The sequence below is a fragment of the Taurulus bubalis genome, assembly GCF_910589615.1.
Source record: "Taurulus bubalis genome assembly, chromosome: 9".
Taxonomy (NCBI): domain Eukaryota; kingdom Metazoa; phylum Chordata; class Actinopteri; order Perciformes; family Cottidae; genus Taurulus; species Taurulus bubalis.
In genome coordinates, this window is record NC_136597.1 from 1,064,315 (window position 1) to 1,079,445 (window position 15,131).

General features: G+C 44.3%; 1 protein-coding gene across 1 annotated transcript in view; it reads left to right on the plus strand.

Moving 5' to 3' along the window:
• has3 (hyaluronan synthase 3) overlaps positions 1 to 5,703 on the plus strand; it is a gene marked incomplete at both ends in the record, with an annotated part of 5,829 nt that extends 126 nt beyond the window's left edge. The window contains 3 exons of the mRNA XM_079223094.1: positions 63 to 613; positions 4,500 to 4,601; positions 4,774 to 5,703. Of these exons, the coding sequence (XP_079079220.1) occupies positions 63 to 613; positions 4,500 to 4,601; positions 4,774 to 5,703 (1,583 nt within the window). The remainder of the gene's footprint in view (positions 1 to 62; positions 614 to 4,499; positions 4,602 to 4,773) is intronic.
• Positions 5,704 to 15,131: the final 9,428 nt, after the last annotated feature.

Sequence of the window (15,131 nt, forward strand, 5' to 3'; positions counted from 1 at the left end):
GGAAAATGTAGAATCAAAACAAGTGATGGTCATGATGATGATGATGTTTCTTCCTCATGAAGGCTACCAGTTCATCCACACGGAGCAGCACCACCTGTCCTTCGGCCTCTACGGCGCCTTCCTTTCCCTGCACCTCTTGCTCCAGAGCCTGTTTGCCTTCCTGGAGCACCGGCGGATGAGATGCCCGTCCCGGCCGCAGCACCTCCGCCGCTCCGTGGCGCTCTGCATCGCCGCCTACCAGGAGGACCCGGACTACCTGAGGAAGTGCCTGCGCAGCGTCCGCCGCATCTCCTTCCCCGGCCTGAAGGTGGTGCTGGTGGTGGACGGGAACCGCCCAGAGGACCGCTACATGGTGGACATCTTCCAGGAGGTGATGGGCGGGGCGGACCAGGCCGGCAGCATGGCGTGGAAGGGAAACTACCACAGTGACGGCAGTGGAGGAGGAGGAGTCGGAGGCGGGGGGAGGGGCACGCTGCACATGGAGGAGGCGGCGAGGGTGACTCGGCTGGTCAGAGGCTGCCGGTACTCCTGCATCATGCAGGAGTGGGGCGGGAAGAGAGAGGTGATGTACACCGCCTTCAAAGCACTGGGGGACAGTGTGGACTATGTGCAGGTAAGACACAGACACTACATGCATGTGTGATGGGACCACGGCAACAATATGACAATTTGTGAAGTCTGAGAAAATACTCGGCTTGGGCTTATAATAATAATAATAATTACAACTTTTATAGCGCTTCTCTAGGTGCACAAAGACGCTTTATACTGGGGACAAGAGACAGAGACAAATGGAACAAAACACAAATGGAAAGACAAAACAAACAGAAAATTCCCATTAACGTTGTATACAGAACTGTGCTGCTGACCGGCTGCTAGCGGTCAGTAAGCAGTTCTGCATGTTCTGCGTGTTCTGCGTGTTCTGCGTGTTCTGCGTGTTCTGCGTGACGGTAATGTTGCAGAACTCGTCCCTGTGACATTCCTCGTGTGGGGTTTAGTAGACGTGCATCACAGGCAGGGAAGTTGATCTCAAAATGGTCAAATGTGTATTACATGATCTGTGTGCAAAACTCTGTATATCATTTTGGGTATTCACAAAGCTGTCTCCAGCTCCACACAGATGCACTAATGCATGCTGGGACATCTGGGCTTTCAGGAAAATTGTGTGTAATTTAAAAATGGAAATAGAGAAATTCACTCTACACCCCTCAATTAGAACAAATACATTTAAAAAGTGGTTTTTCAACAGCTGAACAACTTCTTGGCCGAAAATAACTGTTTTGATGTCTTCCAGTCCGGCTTTCGTCAGCACCACAGTACTGAAACTGCTCTTGTTAAGGTTTTCAACGACATCCACTTAAACACAGACAGTGGCAGAACTTCAGTCTTAGTATTATTGGATCTCAGTGCTGCATTCGACACGGTTGATCATGACATACTACTAGACAGACTGAAGTCTGGGTAGGACTCTCTGGCGCAGCACTTAACTGGTTTGAATCCTACTTGAAGGACCGACAATACTTTGTGTCGGTAGCTAATTACACATCAGAGCTGACTAGGATGACATGTGGTGTTCCCCAAGGTTCAATACTGGGGCCTCTTCTGTTCAACATCTACATGCTTCACTGGCTCAGATTATGAAAAACAACAAAGTGTGTTATCATAATTATGCAGATGACACACAACTCTACATAACTATATCACCAGGGGACTATAGTCCCATACAAGGGCTGGCTAAATGCATTGAAGAAATCAATAACTGGATGTGCCAGAATTTTCTTCAATTAAATCAAGATAAAACAGAAGTAATTGTTTTTGGTCCCAAGGACGAACGATTGAAAGTCAGCGCTCAGCTTCAATCACTAATGTTAAAAACCTCAAACCAAGCCAGAAATCTAGGTGTAGTTATGGATTCAGACCTCAACCTGAACAGCCATATCAAGACAATTACAAAATCAGCCTATTATCACCTGAAGAATATATCAAGGGTTAGAGGACTTATGTCTCAACAGGATCTGGAGAAACTTGTCCATGACTTTATCTTCAGTAGACTTGACTACTGTAACGGTGTGTTCACAGGTCATTTATCTTCAGGAGACTTGACTACTGTAACGGTGTGTTCACAGGTCATTTATCTTCAGTAGACTTGACTACTGTAACGGTGTGTTCACAGGTCATTTATCTTCAGTAGACTTGACTACTGTAACGGTGTGTTCACAGGTCATTTATCTTCAGGAGACTTGACTACTGTAACGGTGTGTTCACAGGTCATTTATCTTCAGTAGACTTGACTACTGTAACGGTGTGTTCACAGGTCATTTATCTTCAGTAGACTTGACTACTGTAACGGTGTGTTCACAGGTAATTTATCTTCAGTAGACTTGACTACTGTAACGGTGTGTTCACAGGTCATTTATCTTCAGGAGACTTGACTACTGTAACGGTGTGTTCACAGGTCATTTATCTTCAGTAGACTTGACTACTGTAACGGTGTGTTCACAGGTCATTTATCTTCAGTAGACTTGACTACTGTAACGGTGTGTTCACAGGTCATTTATCTTCAGGAGACTTGACTACTGTAACGGTGTGTTCACAGGTCATTTATCTTCAGTAGACTTGACTACTGTAACGGTGTGTTCACAGGTCATTTATCTTCAGGAGACTTGACTACTGTAACGGTGTGTTCACAGGTCATTTATCTTCAGGAGACTTGACTACTGTAACGGTGTGTTCACAGGCCTCTGTAAAAAGTCAACCAGAAAGCTGCAGCTGATTCAGAACGCTGCAGCTGGAGTCCTCACTAAGACCAGGAAAGTGGATCACATCAGTCCAGATCTGAGGTCTTTGCACTGGCTCCCTGTCAAACAAAGAATTGACTTTAAAATCCTGCTGCTGGTTTATAAAGCACTGAATGGTTTAGGGCCTAAGTATGTTTGTGATCTGCTGCTACCTTATGAACCATCCCGACCCTCAGGTCGTCTGGGACGGGTCTACTTTCTGTTCCAAGAGTCAGAACTAAACATGGAGAAGCAGCGTTCATCTTTTCTGCTCCACACATCTGGAACAAGGTCCTGAGAGCTGCAGGTCTGCTGAGACCCTCAGCTCCTTTAAGTCCACATTGAAGACTTTTCTGTTTGCTGCTGCCTTTAACTGAACCAGATTCAATTACTGCATCTCACTACTGCATTTTATTTCTTAAACTGCACTGCAACTTTTATTTTGCTTTTTGACTGTTTGAATGTTTGAATGTTTTCTTAACTGTTTTTAAATCTGCATTATGTTTTGATGCTTTTAATGGTTTTATGTGAAGCACTTTGAATCGCCTTGTTGTTGAAATGTGCTATACAAATAAACTTGCCTTGCCTTGCCTTACCCACTATATAAAAAAAACTAAAATAATGAAAGACACTCAACTGTGTCCCACTGTGAGACCTGTAACCAGTGCAGAAAGAAGGAATCCACTCATTTCTCTGCTCACGGTTTTGATCAGATTAGTTTTGTCAATAAATTATCATTATCATGGGTTGTCCGAATAAAAGCTTTCCGTCTTGTAATGTCGCTGGTGTTTATGTTCTGTGTGTGTAGCCTAACAGCTGGAAAGAGTTTTTCTTTCTCCATTGCGCTGTGCAGTTTCAGCGTTGACTTTTACAGAACGTTTTCTTATATTTTAGTTAACCACAGATTCTGGCAGCAGTCCCAACATTGATAACCGATTCCACTGTGAGTGTGTGCCAGTGGCCAACAATAATCCCATTTCAAAGCCATCGTTGGAGAGCCATTTATATTCCTCTGCACACTCCAACCCGATGGACTGCTGGTGCTGTGGATGCGTGTCCGGCTCCTCATGCTGATGTCAACGCTCCTCTGATGGAAATACAGAAAACTGAACACTGTTTGCATACTGTGAATGCTACAGTGTGAAGTCAGACTTTTAATTTAGTAGAAATACCAGCATCATTTAACTTGGTTAGACTCATGTTTAAACTGCACTATAAAGTAAATGTGCATCTGTGGGTGCCTTACCTTGAATATGTGTTGAGTCTCCACAGAAAATCATATCTTTCGTGGTTCTTAATACGATATTCAGACATGCACCTAAAGCACAGCGACCTGCCCGGTAACCTTGAGCAGGATAAGCCGTTATGGGGGATGGATTTATCTTTACTGAGTTCCTATACTATTGCTCTGAATGTTGTATATTGCTCCTTCAACTTCTTTACTTATTTCCAATCCAAACCAATGGATCTGCGTTGAACAACACACGTATTCTTCATCGCCAGCTGTCACATGTCCTCTGTGCCCTTGGTGTGGGTCAAAGGTCACGTCCACAGCTGACCCAGTTCAGTGTAGTGAGAATGAACAAGCTGGGATCTGTCAGCAGCCTTTCATTTCTCATCCATTTCATGGATTTCACTCAGGGTTCTGCAACACCTGCAGCCTTAGCTCGGCCAATGGATGTATATTTCTGATTATTGAAACCCTGTGCTTCTGTCTTTTTTCAGGTGTGTGACTCGGACACAGTTCTAGACCCAGCATGTACCATAGAAATGCTGAAGATCCTTGAGGAAGACCCAATGGTGGGCGGGGTCGGTGGAGACGTGCAGGTAAGATACAATACACAAATGAAGACCCAAGACAATGGATGTTTGGCTTGAAAGTCAACTTAAAGGTTCTTGGGCCACCAAGCGAGGAAAGCTCACTACCACATGTCAGGAAAGTACATTTCCCTTTTCTTCCTTTGTTGATTTATGCTCTCTACACTTTCCTGTCCTCCAGATCCTTAACAAGTACGACTCCTGGATCTCCTTCCTCAGCAGCGTGCGCTACTGGATGGCCTTCAACATTGAGCGGGCCTGCCAGTCCTACTTTGGGTGCGTCCAGTGCATCAGCGGACCTCTGGGGATGTACAGGAACTCTTTGCTGCAGCGCTTCCTGGAGCCCTGGTACCACCAGACCTTCCTCGGCTCCAAGTGCAGCTTCGGTGACGACCGCCACCTCACCAATCGGGTGCTCAGCTTTGGCTACAAGACCAAATTCACGGCGCGATCGCAGTGCCAGACTGAGACGCCGACCCAGTATTTGCGTTGGCTCAACCAGCAGACTCGATGGAGCAAGTCGTATTTCCGCGAGTGGCTGTATAATGCCCTGTGGTTCCACAAGCACAGCCTCTGGATGACCTACGAGTCCGTGGTCACCGGCTTCTTCCCTTTCTTCTTGGTTGCCACCGTCATCCATCTCTTCTACCGTGGAAGGCTGTGGAACATCCTGCTCTTCTTGTTAACGGTCCAACTGGTCGGGATGGTGAAGGCCACCTACGCCTGTTTCCTGCGTGGCAGCCTGGTGATGATCTTCATGTCCCTGTACTCTCTGCTTTACATGTCCAGCTTGCTCCCTGCCAAGATATTTGCACTGCTCACCATCAACAAGGCTGGATGGGGAACTTCAGGCCGCAGGAAGATTGTGGTCAACTTCATCGGCGCTGTGCCCGTCACGGTGTGGGCTACGGTGCTGCTCGGGGGAGTGGGTTATACCATCTACTGTGAAACCCAGGAGCCCTTTAGTGAAACAGAGAAAGCCTTGTTGTTAGCAGGGACAATCCTCTACGCCTGCTACTGGCTCATTCTGCTGGTGCTCTACCTGGCAATCGTCGCCAAACGGTGTAACAAGAGGGAAGAGCAGTATCACCTGCCGTATGCGGAGGCATAGACCTGCAGCCGGGGAGACTGGTAAGACAATCACACGGTGTCACTGCAGCATGACTGCAGCAACGTCTCTGAACCTATGAACTGCTGGAGTGAAGAGCTGTACATCACGAACACGCTCACATCTTCATCATTGGTGCTAAAAAGGTGTGAATCTGAAATGTGAGCAGCAGGAATCTAATACCGTGATGAGTGGATCCATAGAGCTCGCCAATTTATATCATGCTCAACGGTGCTTCACATTGAGAAACCAAACCAACTGATCCAGTGTTCATACACTTAGTAATGAAGAAGAACATCAGTGTGTGGGTCCCAGCTAGACCAGTGCTTTTAATGAATATAAAGTAGGACAAAATGAAACTTAGAGACATAGGTTTTACTTCACGGTTGGTCAGTTTTTTAGAAAAATATGAGTTGGGATCAAATGCGACGGGCCTGAACTTCTGTAATAAACCAGAGATAAAATAGCAAGACAGTTCTCTCAAGTCCAAGCACCTTAGATGCATTTGTTCAGACAGAAAGCAAAGCAAATGTTAGAAGTGGGGCAATCTCTAGAGTCAATTGAAAACCCAGACTGGCATGATAGATAGCAAATATGCTCTAGGCGGCGCCAAATAAAACTGTTTCAACGTGAGTGTAATAATGTGCGTTGATCTCTGCTCTTTATAAAAGTGTAAAAGTAGAGACGAGAAAGTACGGAGGAGAAAAAGAACGACTCGTGACACAAACACACAGCCACTCTACACGCACACTGTGCATGAGTTCCTAGCCAGCTACAGATAACGTTGTACAGATTGTACATGAAAGGGAAAGTGTGGGTGTCTTGCAGTGGGTTGTATGAGCACTAATCCATAGTCAGTGTATTGCAGGAGACGCTCCCAGTTTGGAGAAGCAGTCAGGCGTTCCAGCACTGGAGCAGAGTGATGTCATGCTGTGGACAAGGCAGCAGCTCAAAGAGAGACCCACCAAAAACATGTATATCACTTTAAGTGCACGCCATATTTAGAATATTTCCAACATCTAAACTAAACTGAAAGTGAAACTTATCGATACTGTTTTGTCAAAAGAAGCTAGTGGCTTTAAAGAGAGCATAGCTAAGTTTTACTTTCAGTTCAGTGGTAAAACGTTCTTAATATAGCAGACACTTTAAAAACATAATATATATTGTATATTGCTTTACTCCTGGCCGTTTCTCCAAACTGAGGGCAAGCTGACAGACATCTGCAGCAGGTAGACCTGACACGATGGATAAGTACCTCATACAAACCTCTCTTTTACTGTTTGTGAACAATAAGCATAGACTGTTTTTAAAGTTTTAGCAGGGACATTTATGTGAAAGTTCGGTTTGAGTTCTGTCTAAACACACCGTAAAGCATAGGTTAGGATGTTATCTATCTTCGTACAATACTCACCATGTAGGCGTCTTTCAACGAGTTGCTGGTTGCTGTAATCATTGCGTAGCCGTGAAGTAATATCCTTTTAAAGATGCAAATGAAATGTGTTATATTACTTTTGTTACTTAGCCCAGCACCAAACATGCCTCTTAAGACCTCCACATCCTTAAGTTAACACCCATACCTTGCATCTCATATAAAAGAGTGAGACAACGTCCCAACCAATCAACCGTGCGGTTCTCACACATCCAACTTTATGTGTCGTTACCTGCTACCTGTTACCTGCTACTTGTTATCTGCTACCCGTTACCAGCTACCCGTTACCTGCTACCCATTACCTGCTACCTGTTACCTGCTACCCGTTACCTGTTACCTGCTACTTGTTACCTGCTACCCGTTACCTGCTACCCGTTACCTGCTACTTGTTACCTGCTACCCGTTACCTGCTACCTGTTACCTGCTACCCGTTACCTGCTACCCGTTACCTGCTACCTGTTACCTGCTACCTGCTACCCGTTACCTGCTACCTGTTACCTGCTACCCGTTACCTACTACCTGTTACCTGCTACCTGTTACCTGCTACCTGTTACCTGCTACCTGTTGCATGTTACCTGCAACCTGTTACCTGCTACCTGTTACCTGTTGCCTGCTACCCGTTACCTGCTACCTGTTACCTGCTACCCGTTACCTGCTACCCGTTACCTGCTACCTGTTACCTGCTACCTGCTACCCGTTACCTGCTACCTGTTACCTGCTACCCGTTACCTACTACCTGTTACCTGCTACCTGTTACCTGCTACCTGTTACCTGCTACCTGTTGCATGTTACCTGCAACCTGTTACCTGCTACCTGTTACCTGTTGCCTGCTACCCGTTACCTGCTACCTGTTACCTGCTACCTGTTACCTGTTGCCTGCTACCCGTTACCTGCTACCTGTTACCTGCTACCTGTTGCATGTTACCTGCAACCTGTTACCTGCTACCTGTTACCTGTTGCCTGCTACCCGTTACCTGTTACCTGCTACCTGCTACCCGTTACCTGCTACCTGCTACCTGCTACCTGCTACCCGTTACCTGCTACCTGTTACCTGCTACCTGTTACCTGCTACCTGTTGCATGTTACCTGCAACCTGTTACCTGCTACCTGTTACCTGTTGCCTGCTACCCGCTACCTGCTACCTGTTACCTGCTACCCGTTCCCTGCTACCTGTTACCTGCTACCTGTTACCTGCTACCCATTACATTCTACCTGTTACCTGTTACCTGCTACCTGCTACCCGTTACCTGCTACCTGTTACCTGTTACATGTTACCTGCTACATGTTACCTGCTACCCGTTACCTGCTACCTGTTACCTGCTACCCGTTACCTGCTACCTGCCACCTGCCACCTGTTACCTGCTACCTGTTACCTGCTACCTGCTACCTGTTACCTGCTACCTGCTACCGGCACCGAAAATGAAAAAACTGCATTTTTTTTTCCCAGAAGTCACATTTCTCTTCTTCTGGTCGAGGCTTACCAGCTGTGCCGAGGTCCCTGATCAGTCTCTCAACAGAACAATGAATAAAATGTCAACATCACCCACCTATGCAGAACTTTAAGCATTCATATAATTTTGAGCAGTGAGTTATATCAAAATGAATTCCCCGTACAGTTGTCACACAACTGCAGAGACCAAACATTGTTGTATCAGGCTGTAAACATTTCTTTCTGCTATAGATTTGGGCATTTTATGGGGATTGACTCGCTTTTGAAGCTAGCCTCAAGTGGCCACTTGAGGAACTGCAGGTTTCCATGTGCACAGAACAGAAAGCAAACTGGTATTACCACTCCAACAAACAGACAGCCAACAAGCTGACTCCTAAACGTCAAAGTAACCAGAATTTAAGATGGTATCCTTACACGACTTTACTAACCAGCAGCTACACCCATCCCTGTCATGCAGTCTCTGGTAACTAAGTAATGCATTGAGGCCAGTGTGCAAAATATCCGATGGCAATTGGGGGTCCGGTCCCACCTATCGAGCGGACGGCAGAAAGTCCACATTAACCAATGGGACCATGAGCTGACGCCTGCAGGCGGAGCTCCAGAGGATGACTGGTCGATAAATCAATACAGCATAGTATCGCAATATTTTGCGTCGCGATATTGTATCAATAAACGAAAGCCAAGTATTGATCTTTTATTATATCAATTTTAAACTTTTTGGTGCTAGAATAATAAAATCAATTGCTTCTTCAGTCCACTAGATGGTGCTGTGTTGTTTTGTGGTGAGGTCAGCAGAGGTCCCGGGCAGCGTGACAGTAGGAAGTTGGTCAAAACAGAAATGGAGACATTGAAGAAAGAAATTAGAAATGCGCCATCCGCATTTAAATCAGACGTCTGGACTTCCTGTTGCCAAAGGTTTCCTTTGGGGACAATTTGCGGTTGAGAAAATGTAATAAATCGCAATACTCAAAATATCGCAATATTCAATATATCGCACAAGATTTTTATGTTCAAGCTTTCAGGCGGTCTCTGGCCATTATTTCTACTGACCCAACCGGAGAATCAGCAGGTTGAGGAATGATTACAGTGACCTACAACTCTCTGATCAGCATATGGGCCCCACATGGATGTAATGGTGTGGACGTCTTCAGGCAGCTTGTGGTGTTTCCTCAGCTCGACACCAGCGCTCATTCACTCTCATCAGCCATGAACAGCACAATCATCTGCAGCTGTATTTTGTGGATCAGCTATGATTTAACCAGCAGACAATCTAACGTTTCTGAACATGTGACATGCAGTTTATTTGTTGTTTGTATGGTGTTTTCTGTCTTAATGATGTACATTGTGGTCCAATTCTGAGTTTACGACCATTTGATCGTATTTCATTCAGTGATTCAGAGATTTTGTAAGTGGTCCCTTTTATATCCTGTAAAGGTGCCAAAGTATGAACCAGTATAGTTTGCTACAGGACACAACGTGACAGCTTTTTGTATTTCTTTAGTTTCAACGGTAGCTTCCACTTCAGCATATCTGCGCCTAACGGACAGATGTCTTTTTGCTTCAGCATATTTCTTTGTGCCATTTAACTTGTGTTCACATTGATTTATTTTGGGTGGGCTGTATAAGTTCAAAGTTCAAACACAGAGATGGAGAGTGAAAAGGAAATAGATGTTCCTTTCTGATGGTCAACCAGCAAAGCAAGAGGTCTTGTTTATAACATCTGCTGCTGCTTCTCTGGGCATCGCAAGATATTGGAATTTTCCAAAGTCATTAAAAATGCTTCCTATTTTGGACACAGTCCTTCCATTTATGCCAAATAGAGAATGCCGCGTGATTTAAATAACTGCATTGACATTTCCCCATGCTATTGTGTTCACTGCATTGTATGTTCACTTTATTATATTTTTCAGAAACTAACCGGACAAGAGCGTCAATGTTTAAACATGAATACTAAGACATGATACCCCGCACACAAGCAGGTGGTAGTGATCCATCTGCTTCTGTTATAATCTCTTGGTCGTTGGATGTAGACTCATGAACGCTGAGCAGCTAGAGAGTCGCTTCAAGTGAGAGGCATGGATTCCTTTGTGTTTGATTACACAGAGAGGAGACGCTCAGAAACTGGACACTGGATAATGAATAGTTGATAGTTGAATAGACGTATGATGCAGTTTTTCTTTCATACCCACGGATGTAGTGGAGGGCAGTCTGTAGGGAATACATTCTGCATGTTTAAACCGAAAGAAAGATGACATTAGAATAAGGCCTTTCAAGCACCAAACAGTCCTTTCATACCAAACGGGAAAACATCCTTTTGTTCTCAATCTTAAACTTAAGTTTTCCTAATTTTAGCTTTTTTTTTATGCATTTGGCCTTGGTTCAGTAGTTACTGTAAAGATCCAGACAGGAAATGCAAGGAGAGCGCTGGGATGATCCATGACATGGAGTCTTCACCAGCCGGCTCCACCAGTTAACTCCACACCTTTACCTGCTGACGTCACTGTAGCTCTGCACAGAACAATCTCAGAAACTACTGACTGGCTTTTCATGAAGTTTGAGTTCATTGTCCCCAGAAGATGATTTCACATGCTGAGCTCCTGGAGGTTTGTTGTGGAACAGTTGATGGACCAACGTGAAAACTAGATGGATGTTCATGCAACTTGCTGTAGATATCGGTGAATATTCATGTTCTCCTGAGGTTTTATGTTTTGTCTATTTAGTGCCACCCTCAGGATAAAGTGTACATTTCCATTCCCCTGCTTGTATGTTCATACTGTTTGTACATAAAGAACCTGAGTGAAGATGCTCATTGTTATGCCTCGTTGAGATTGAAATGTTGGTGTCTAAAAATAGAGAAAATGCAATAAAGGACCACAGTAACTTATTTTTCAAATATAGCTTGATGTCATGTGACCTGCTTCTATTTGTTGTACCGTTTCTTGTGAGCAAAGCATGAATGTAACGCTGCAACTCTGATGGTATTATTTTGAGACTTTAAAAACATATGCTTAAAATCTCACCTAGTCTCGTATATGGTAATAGTAAATGGATTGTACATGAGTTGCACTTTTCTAGTCTTCCAACCGCTCAAAACGCGTTCACACTACATGTCACGTACCACCTGTCCAACAGGACTAACTAACATTCACACTGATGGGAGGAGCTACCATGAAGGAACCACCTGTCCATCAGGACTAACTAACATTCACACTGATGGGAGGAGCTACCATGAAGGAACCACCTGTCCATCAGGACTAACTAACATTCACACTGATGGGAGGAGCTACCATGAAGGAACCACCTGTCCATCAGGACTAACTAACATTCACACACTGATGGGAGGAGCTACCATGAAGGTACCACCTGTCCATCAGGACTAACTAACATTCACACTGATGGGAGGAGCTACCATGAAGGAACCACCTGTCCATCAGGACTAACATTCATACATTCATACACCAGGCACTGCTTGCAGGAGTAATTTGGGGTCCAACACACATGGACCTGGACATGCAGAGATGACCATGAAGGACGACCCGTTCCACCATTGAGCCAGAATCAAACCCACAGATGACTAATGACGATATTTTACTAAACTATTCGTGGGTAAATACAGAAAATGGTCACACCAACCTCTGGAACTCAATCAGGTGTGATTCCTTGGTGACACAGTGAATCATCATCAATCATGCAAAACCTACTTGTGCAAACGGATTCTTCCTCAAAGTGAACTATGCAAGTGAGCCGGGGATCGAACTGCCAATCCACAACCCGCTCTACCACTGAAACACAGTCACTCTACTTATAATGACTCCCAGAGACTTCAAGAGCGGCTTGTCTTATTCAGCAACAGCATCATGTATACCACAAATACCCATTTTTCAACCACGAATCACCACTTATAACCACAAGTCACCATGTAATCACACATATCACCATGTCTCTCTATGTGCTGTATTACTACATATCACCCTGTAATCACGTTTCCCTTTTTATCACCAAATATCACCACGTATTACCTCACCACGTCACCACGTATCACTAAGTCTCACCACGTATCATCATGTATCACTAAGTCTCACCACGTATCACCACGTATCACTAAGTCTCACCACGTATCATCATGTATCACTAAGTACCACTAAGTATCACCACTAAGTATCACCACATGTCACTAAGTGTCACCAAGTATCCCACATTTATGAACGTGATCTTTTTTAATCTGATGAGGACTTCTTTACAGGACCTCTTGATAAAAAGCTACAGTTATTTAATTGGAGTTTTCTACTGAAGTTGTGAGTAATAAGAGTCACTGATGTAAACGACTGAGCTTTGACATCATGGTTCTGGTGTGACTTTACAGTGTGTTTGTTTAGAAGTGGGAGGAGTCTGAATGCTGTGCAGCAGCTGAATGAATCGCCCTTCAGTCCCCACAGACCAACAGGACGGCGTTTTACTTCAAGGTCACGCCGCAGCATAGGAGCCGCCTTCATCAAACACACACACACACACACACACGCTGTACATATTCTGGCAACATGGCAAATGCTGTATGCTCGAAGATGGAGACAAATATTTGTAAATTTCCCAAACTGATCCCTCAGTGGTTCACGCCTTCCTTCTCACTGATCTGAAGCTTCTTGATGTGATGAATGTGTTGCTGCTCTGAGCTTCACTTCATCACAGCTTACCTTCACATGTGACCATGTGACCATGTGACCACGATGTGGACGCATGTGCACTGAATAGAATTCAATTCTGTTCTGCAAAAACTTGACAATCATTCAGTGGGAATGAAGATTGTGATGACAGCACTGACATTATCACCGCTTCCCTTAAAGGCCAGTTAGTTGGTCAGTTAGTCAGTGTTGGTCCAGATGTCCTCACTGCAGATACTTTATCTATTCAGCGTAGACAAAGCGATGGAATGGTTGAGCAGATCCCGGTCTCTTTGTGAAAGAGGAACTCTCTTCACTTGGTGGTTGAGTGAACCGTTCAATAGTCTTTACTTCTGAAGGTTAAATGTAAATGGGCTCTACTTGTTCATCACATTTCTAGTCTTCCAACCACTCAAAGCTCTTCACACTAGTCATCATTCACACCCGTGATTAACTAACTAACTAACATCCACACAGGGACAACTACAGCTTTAGGGCTAAGTGTCTTGCCACGTCGACATGTACTGGCAGAGCCAGGGATCGAACCACCGATCCTCTGATCGAAGGACGACCTGCTCACCACTGAGCCACAGTCGCCCGGTTAACATGGATCCATGTCATTTAAATTCACACTTCTTGCTAATGCTAACTTGTTTAGCTAGGTCTAAGACATAATCCCTTCTGATGTCATCGAGTTATTGAGTTTAGGATAAACATGAGATTCCCCTGCTTTACAAACTGGAACATTAAAGTGTAGAATCCAGTGTTTTTTGAGCTTGCTTCAATTGTTTTGTCCTTCAACGTTATGAAGTGCAACACTGGTAAAACCTTTTTGATGAAGCACACATGTGGTGATCGCATTCAATTCCTACTTTAAAAGTTACAGTTTGGATGTTACTTTTCAGATATTTCTCATTTAAAAAACGAGATAATACATTGACAGCTGTGTATGGTTTTGCCTTTCTTGTCTAAATCTTAAGATTATAGTCAAATGATAATCAGTTTTGCAACAGAAACTGAGCAACACTTATGTTACACAAACTGCAGCTGTGGTTCAGTCTGAGAGAACATTGCTGCGTGACGTTAAATGTTATGGATTTGACTCCAAACACCTTTCCTCTAAACTTCAGTTTAGTCTCACACCAGTTGCATAGATGTGTCTCAATGCCAATTTAAGATCATACAAACATTGTTCAGCGTGTTACACATTACAATTATTGATGCACGTGTTTGTCTGTTTATTTATTTAAACTGTGCTTTCTAAACTCAGTCGATGGTAAATGGATGTGCATTTGTAAAGCACTTTCCACTTCATGTCATTATCCACCCTCCGATGGCACAGCCTCAGGGGGCTCAGCGTCTCGCCAAGAGCACATCCACATGGACCAGGGGAGCCGGGGGTTGAACCGCCGATCTACCGATGGAAGGGCAGCCGGCTCTACCTCCGAGCTGTGGCTCCGTCTCAACGCGCTCACGGTGTTCGTGATGTCGCCCAATTCTGTGACGTATTACCAGTAACTGTCTGTGTAACTGTAAGTAACTTTAAGAAAGGTTTCTGTCCGATTACAATTTATAAGGACCGACCAGTCTTTGACAAAAAGATATATTTATCTTGACAGTGTCCAGTATGCCAATTTAGGATTCTATTCAGTCTTGTTAAGAAACAATTAAATCATTGGAGGAAGTTCTCTCATACATTTGTAGTGTTTGAAAAAGAAGAATACTCCCGCTGAATCCAGCATGTGATGAACTTAAACATCACATGTAATGTCCTGAAACCAGCTCACAGGAGCAACAACACTGTACCTACAACAGGGTGCATTGTGGGAAAACTAAAACCTCTAAATTCAGCATCAAAACAGTGTGACCAAAAGTGAACATCCAGGGGTTTTAA